The sequence below is a fragment of the Puma concolor genome, chromosome E2 (assembly GCF_028749965.1).
Source record: "Puma concolor isolate L17-30 chromosome E2, mPumCon1.1.hap2, whole genome shotgun sequence".
NCBI classification, from domain to species: domain Eukaryota; kingdom Metazoa; phylum Chordata; class Mammalia; order Carnivora; family Felidae; genus Puma; species Puma concolor.
The window spans coordinates 47931509-47938089 of record NC_141681.1 but is presented as its reverse complement, the minus strand read 5'-3'; the positions used below and the strand labels follow the sequence as shown (position 1 = coordinate 47938089).

The following is a 6581-nucleotide window of genomic DNA, read 5'->3' as shown; positions in this document are numbered from 1 at the left end:
ATCTTCTGGCTCCTGGGAAATGGGGAGGAGGTTGTGGCAGCCTCCTGTTCCTCCCTTCTCCCCTTCCAAGGCTTGCCTTTCTTGGGGAGGGGGGTTGTTTGATATCTTCTTGTCCATTTGTAAGCACTCTTTATATATTATAGCTATCATTGATACACTGTCCCAAGTGTTGCGATCTCCCACCCCCCACCCCCACCCCAAACCTTTTTATACGTTGCCTTGAGGTGGTAAAAACCAAGCGTTGTCCTGATATGTCTAATTCACAGATTCTGGGTTTCCATCCTTGGTTGGGAATCTCTCCTGTTCTGGGGGAAGTGGGGTCTTTCTCCTCCTCTCCTCCCCTCCTCTCCCTTCCCTCCAGGGCCTCTCTCTCCTTACCTCCAGCTTTTCCTTTCCCAAGGTCCTGTGTCCTGATAAGGGGACTTGCCCAGCCTGGAAACCCAGCCCCCCACCCCCACCCCGCCCTCCGTTGATCTCTCTTTATTTGGAAGTGGGCGGGGGGGAGGTGGGTTCCAATCCCTGTCGGTTTTCTAGAGCTCTTCGTACCTATACCTATAAGGCTATGCTGCCCTCCTGTTACAAGAGACTCGTCCTCAAGTCCCGTTAATCGACTTTTTAAAAATAACGTTTGCCACGTGAAAGTTACTAGGTTGTTTACAAATCTGCCCATCTCGTGTTCAGCGGCTGTGGGTTTCCGGCCTCGGTTAGGAAGGCCTCCCCGCGGGGGAGGCGAGGGAGGGCGTCCTTATCTCGCAGCTTCTCCCTTCCCACGGGTCAGGCGCATAAAAGCTCGAGGGGACGCGGCCCGAAGTGTCGCCATGTCCCCGCTGTGCGCCCTGCTGCTGGCCCTGGCCCTGGTGGCCGTCCCCGGCATCCGAGCCGCCTGCCCGCTGCCCGCCGACCTCAAGAGGCCGGACGGGACGCGCACGTGCGCCAAGCTCTACGACAAGAGCGACCCCTACTACGAGAACTGCTGCGGGGGCGCCGAGCTGTCGGTGGAGCCGGGCACCGACCTGCCCTTCCTGCCCGCCGACTGGAACAACGCCGCCTCCTCGCTCGTGGTGGCCCCGCGCTGCGAGATCACCGTGTGGTCCCTGCGCGGCAAGGCCGGCAAGACGCGCAAGTTCTCGGCCGGCGCCTACCCGCGCCTGGAAGAGTTCCGCAAGGGCATCTTCGGAGACTGGTCCAACACCATCGCGTCGCTCTATTGCAGGTGCCCGCCCGCGCCCCGGCCCCGCCTCCGCGTCCAAAGCGCGGACCGCCCCCCCCTCCCCGCCCCCGGCGCCCCCGACCCACGTGGGGACTCCCTAGAACCAATCCCGGAGGGCCCCCTTCCCCTCCCCGCACCCTCCCCCCAGCAAGGCCATGCCCTTCGGACCCAGCTCTGGGATTCCCGGACTCAGAAGCTGACCCCACCCTCCAGCCCGCCTCCCACCTTCCTGAATCCTCCACCTGCGGATCCGTCCAGAGCCTGGCAGTCCTAGGCCTGGCTTGGGGATGGGGAGCCACCAATCCTCTCACCCTGGAGCCCCCAGAACCGAAGCCAGTCGTCCCACCCCCAGATCATTGGGTCCTGGAGCTCCCAGACCCAACTCTGGGACTCCCAGACTCTAAACTGACCCACTGCAAGACCCCAAACCCAGTTCCCGGAAGCCCCCAGCTACCCTCATGCTCACCCCCATCCACCTAGACCCTCTAGATGGACCTCCGCCCTGGAAACCAGTCCCAGGAGGCCCTGCTAGGGTTCTGGAGTCCTCCAGACCCAACTTTGGAGGCCCCAGAGCCCACTCTGCACTCTCGCATGCAAGCTCACAGACCCTGGGGCCCTACACCGAGTCAGAGCTCTCTCCACCTGTTGGGTCCCTCCCCCTACAAGAGCGCCAAGAGCTCCCAGGACACCTAGGTCCTGAACTCAGAGCCCAGCCCCAGCCCTCCACCCCATCTCAGGCTTTCGGAAGCCCCCACACCCTGGATCTCTAAGCCCCTGGCATCCCCCGCTGGTGACAATTTTTGACTCTGTTGCAGGTGTTACTGATGCCTTAGAGGTACCTCGTGTCAGACCCCCACAGAGTGCAGAGGCCCCTCACCTGGGGTATGCTGAAGGCCCCCAAGTCCCAGGAGGAGAGAACTTTCTTCCTGCCCCCTCCCCACCCTGTCTTCCCTGCAATATAGAGCGTGCTTGTGAAGTTACCCTGTCTGCCATCTACTCGTGCTTGGGGCCCAAGTCCACACTGGAAACGGCGGTCGGGGCGGGGCGGGGGGGGGGGGAGGGGGGGTCGGGGGAGAGAGCAGGGTGGTGAGGCCTGCATCAGCCTATACTTGGGACAATGCTGTAGGTGGGGACATACTCATAGATTCTGCCATGGATTTAGGTGTGCACAAAGGCACACAGCCACAGGACACGCGTGTGACATGTACCGTTGGCTGACTGTTAAACGTTCAAATGCTTCCCACACTTTTTGGTAGATAGCCCTCCCCTGAATGTCCCCCCCACCCCACCCCGCCCCCAGCTGTTCTGGCCTGCCAGGGACCTCCAGATTCCCTCAGGATTCACGCATGGAACAGCAGGAGGCCTCCAAGGACCCTGCCCAGGCTAAGACCGGGGTCTCCTGCGTGATCTGGCCAGAGCCCCGGGCTTAGGGGTGGTTAAAGACTTTCAATCTCTTTTTCTCCAACACGTGGAAAAAATTTTAGTTCAGATTTGCAGTCTGTCCCGCCACTGTCCCCAGAACGATGGCCCCGGATGGATACCATACCTTGCTGGGTTCGGGGGCTCTGGAGGACTGAGGCGGAGAAATGAGGGTCTTGTGGGAAAAGATACGGGGACGGCTCTAGGGGTTGAGAACTTGGGGGGTGTGCTGACAAGGGGAACAGTCTGAGACTAAGAGATGCCAGAGAAGAGGCGGGTGGGGGCTCCAAGAGGCTGTAAACTGGGGACATGTGGCGAGATCAGCGGTCAAGGGAGGTGCCAAGGGCACAGGGGTTGTGGGGTGCTGGAAAATCACGGTGTGAACTCAGTGACATTGTGAAGAAGCAAACGCCAGGGAAAAGACTCCGCATCCCCGCGCACACGCATTTATTCATCGATCCACAAGGATGCACGAAGCCCCTACTGTCTGTCGAGCAACTAGCTCAGGAGGAAGTGGCCGCTGCCCTCACGGAGCTCAGAGAGTACGGCAGCAATGCCGACGAGTCAGACGTCCAAGGGTGTGGGAAGATGCCAAGCGGGGGGCCGAGGGCCAGGCAGGAATAAGGGGCCCAGGAGGTGGTCAGCGATCAAGGAGAAGCTGAGGGGTCATGAAGGGATTAAGGGAACAGGTGTGCTGAGCACCAGGGAGGTGTGAAGAGAAGGCCACAGAACCCAAGGGTCAGGGAGGTGCCAAGGGATCGGGTAAAGTGTCAAGGCTGTGGACAAGTGACACCGGGGGTCAGAACAGGCCCGGAGTCTGCCAGTCACTCCCTGAACTGCACGGACACGGAGGAGTCCGTCACCCTCGTCCGCCGCAGCCCCCCAGGCTCCATCCGGTTCTTGGTCTTGTGCAGGAAGTGGACGAAGCGCACGCCAGGGCCATACTGGCGGAACACGTGGGACACCTGTGGCAGCACCCAGGGTTAGGGGAGAAGTCCTCGTTAGGGACCTGCCATCCCTACCCTACCCTGCCCTCTGCCCTCTCTGAGGTGACAGGAACACGTGTCTGGGGATGGCAGCCGGGGACAGAGCCTCACCTGGATCCAGCAACCGGGGCGGCCTCTCCCGGAGGCCCGGGGGGCCACATGGTGCTGCGCGATGACCGTGCGGCGGTCGGCTGCCAGCAGCCAGACGTGCAGCTCGTAGACACACGTGTCCAGCCGGCTGTCCTCGTACCTGGGGGTGGGGTCCAGGCCTTCAGCTGCCACTGCGGCCCCGACGTCCCGGCCCCAACCCCTGGCCCTGATGGCCATTCAGCACACGCTCACTGGCACCTGCTCTGTGCACCCCGGGGCCGGGCAGTGCTGGCCACACAGCAAGATGGCCCCCACCCCGCCCTTGCGGGAGTCACAGTCTGATGGGGGAGGCAGACCTGTCACCAGTGAAACCAAGAATGGTGGGGGCTGGGAGGGGGGAGGTCTGGGGGCACATAATGCATAATGCGTCTGCCCCAGCTCGAGGGTAGTCAGGAAAGGATTCTTGTGTAACCACGCGCGATGGAACCCCAAAGGATAAGAAGGGCTTTATCTCGAGAACAGGGGGTGCCGAGCATCTCAGAAAGAAGGACCGGCCTCCGGCCTGGCCCATCTCAAAAGCTGGGAGTCTCAGGGTGAAGGGGCTAGTGCAGTGGGCAGGGCTGGGTCCTGCAGCGGGCGAGCGGGTCTTGGTGATGAGCTCAGACCAAAGGGGAGGAAAGGTGAGGTTTCCACATCCAGGAGCCCATCCCATGAGCTGGCGGGGACAGGCTGGCCAGGCAGGGGCACGTACCAGTCCATGACTGTGATGTCTGGCTGCTCATCGTCGAGGAGCTCCTCCCAGAGGCCCTCGGCCATAAGATCCACACACTGCTGCTTCACGGTCCAGCTGCGGGACAGGGCAGTGGGGGGGGGGGGGGGGCGGTGAGGCCTGGGACGTGCTGGGGTCCTAGCGCCCTCACAGAGACATCAAGGGCACCCACATAGGGGCGCCGAGCACTCAGTCAGCACCTTGAGGGTTCCTCTATTCCCCTCTGAGGGCCACTCCTTCGGAACCCCATGATGCAGATGAGAAACAGAGGCTCAAGAAGGGAAGTTACTGGCCTTAGGGATCCCAACCCAGGCGCGTGTGACTGAGCCCCTGAGTTACACCGTCTCCCCTAATGTGCAGAAATGAGGCTCGGTTTGATGGAGAATCAATAGTGGCCTGGTGACTCCCTCTCCCGGGGGGGGGAAAAAGTGGAGAAAACAACACTAAGACCTGTTATTTATTGAACATCTACTACATGCGGGTGGGACCTAGCCAGCCAGACCCTCCCTGGTGTTTTGCGAGCATTCTTTTATGCCAAAGCCTGTGCACCGAGCAGGAGACTGAGGCCCAGAGGGGCAAAGTCAGTGTCTCTAGGGCCCGCAGCCAGACCCTGGGGCAGGGAACCAAACGCAGGCCACACGCATCCCGGCCGCTCACCTGAGGTTCTGCTGGAGCTTCTCGGTCCTAATGTACCAGCCGTGGAAGTTGCCTGGCAGGTGGAGGAGCAAAGCGTTAGAACAAGCACATTCTCCAGGACTGTCCCCTCCCCTCGGGCGCCGCCACCAGCACTCACCCAGAGTCTCCAGGGGCTGCTGGGTGGGACCCGTAGGGGGTGCCGGCTCATAAATGTTGATGCCTGAAATGCACAAGGTGAGTGGAGCCTCAGGCAGGCTGAAGTTGTCTCCAGCGCTCCCCCCCACCCCGTCCCACCCCTACCCGCCTCCACCGGACTCCCTCCCCCCCCCCCCCAGGGCTCCGCTGGAAGGGCAGGAATCTGTGCCAGACCGGACCTGCCTGGCAGCGACGTGTGAGTCAGAGCCTTGCCAGAGCCCTGAGAATGTCCGGGGGGGGGGGGGGGGAAGCGACGGTGCGGTGAAGAGGGAGGGTGGAAGGAGGAGGGCGTCCTGGTGTGACAGACAGAGGGACCGAGAGAGAGAGGCACGTAGAGAAAGAGACAGAAATACAGGCGGAGGGAGGCAGGGAGAGAGAGGTAGAGATACGGGGTAAGACAAGGAGACACAAGGGGACATAGCAGGGGCAAACGATACAGACAGAGACAGAGGGCCGTGCAAGGCGGGACGGAGAGAGGCGCCAGGAGGCGGAGAGGGGCACAATGACGGGAGAGCCGGGGAAGGATGCAGAGAAAGCGAGAAGGGCAGAGAAGGAGAGACGGAGGGCTGCGAGGGTGCCGCGCGCGGCGGAAGAGGCGGGGCCTCGGGGCCGGGTGCCCTGCGGGTCCCGCACCTTCGGGGTTGGGCGAGCGCAGCAGGTTGCGGTAGAGCGGCCGCCGCAGGAACAGCAGCTTCCAGGTGAGGCGGGGGGGCAGCTCCAGGCTCCCGCCGGGCGGCCCCCACTCCTCCAGCAGCAGCTGCCGGGCGTAGGCCTCCGACGGCTGCTCGGGCCGGGGGGACCCGGGGGACTCGGGGGGCGCGGGGGACGGCGGCGACGGCGGCGACGGCGGCGGGGGCGGGGACGGCGGCTCCCGGGGGCTCTCGGGCTGGTCGGTGTCCATCCCGCTGCCGAGCGCGTGTGGGTCGTGCACCTGCTCGGTCTGTGGGCTCCGGGCGACTGTGCCGGGCTCGGCCGCGGGGCTCGGGGTTAACTGGGGGCGGGAGGGGCGGGGCGCTCGGCGGGCATTTAAGAGACGGGTGTGTTGGGGGAAGGCCCTCGGTCCCAGGCCCTCCGCCCTCAGACTTAGGAGTCCGGGGCCCCAGTCCCCTGCCCCTTCAGACCCAGGAGTCCGGGTCCTCTCCTCCGCCGGGACCCAGGAGTCCGGGCGCCCAGCCCCGCTTCAGTTTCCCAAGCCTCCTGCCTCAGTTTCCCCGGGGCCGGCCGAGGGCCCAGGCATTGGCCCTGGGAGAAGCGTGTGACAAAAGAGCTAATACCA

The 6581-nt window shown here is 63.1% G+C and overlaps 2 protein-coding genes across 2 annotated transcripts; one reads left to right on the top strand and one right to left on the bottom strand.

Annotated features, from left to right (window-relative positions):
- The first annotated feature begins 803 nt into the window (after nucleotides 1–803).
- On the top strand, nucleotides 804–2190 carry SYCN (syncollin). Its single transcript, XM_086689725.1, has 2 exons — nucleotides 804–1213; nucleotides 2026–2190. Exons 1-2 carry the CDS (start codon nucleotides 819–821, stop codon nucleotides 2033–2035), a joined length of 405 nt encoding a protein of 134 aa, XP_086545851.1. The 5' UTR covers nucleotides 804–818; the 3' UTR covers nucleotides 2036–2190.
- An 863-nt stretch (nucleotides 2191–3053) lies between these two features.
- Nucleotides 3054–6279, bottom strand: NCCRP1 (NCCRP1, F-box associated domain containing). Its single transcript, XM_086689724.1, has 6 exons — nucleotides 5939–6279; nucleotides 5268–5330; nucleotides 5132–5183; nucleotides 4457–4552; nucleotides 3727–3865; nucleotides 3054–3594 (listed from the first exon to the last, which is right to left on the bottom strand). The coding sequence occupies exons 1-6, from the start codon at nucleotides 6204–6206 to the stop codon at nucleotides 3454–3456; spliced, it is 759 nt and encodes a 252-aa protein (XP_086545850.1). The 5' UTR covers nucleotides 6207–6279; the 3' UTR covers nucleotides 3054–3453.
- Between the last annotated feature and the right edge of the window lie 302 nt (nucleotides 6280–6581).

Coding starts and splice junctions, on each gene's coding strand:
- SYCN (XM_086689725.1), top strand. CDS start 819: ATGTCCCCGCTGTGCGCCCTGCTGCTGGCCCTGGCCCTGGTGGCCGTC.
- NCCRP1 (XM_086689724.1), bottom strand. CDS start 6,206: ATGGACACCGACCAGCCCGAGAGCCCCCGGGAGCCGCCGTCCCCGCCC. Junction 5,331..5,938: donor GCGCTCGCCCAACCCCGAAG/GTGCGGGACCCG, acceptor TGTGCATTTCAG/GCATCAACATTTATGAGCCG. Junction 4,553..5,131: donor AAGCTCCAGCAGAACCTCAG/GTGAGCGGCCGG, acceptor CCTGTCCCGCAG/CTGGACCGTGAAGCAGCAGT.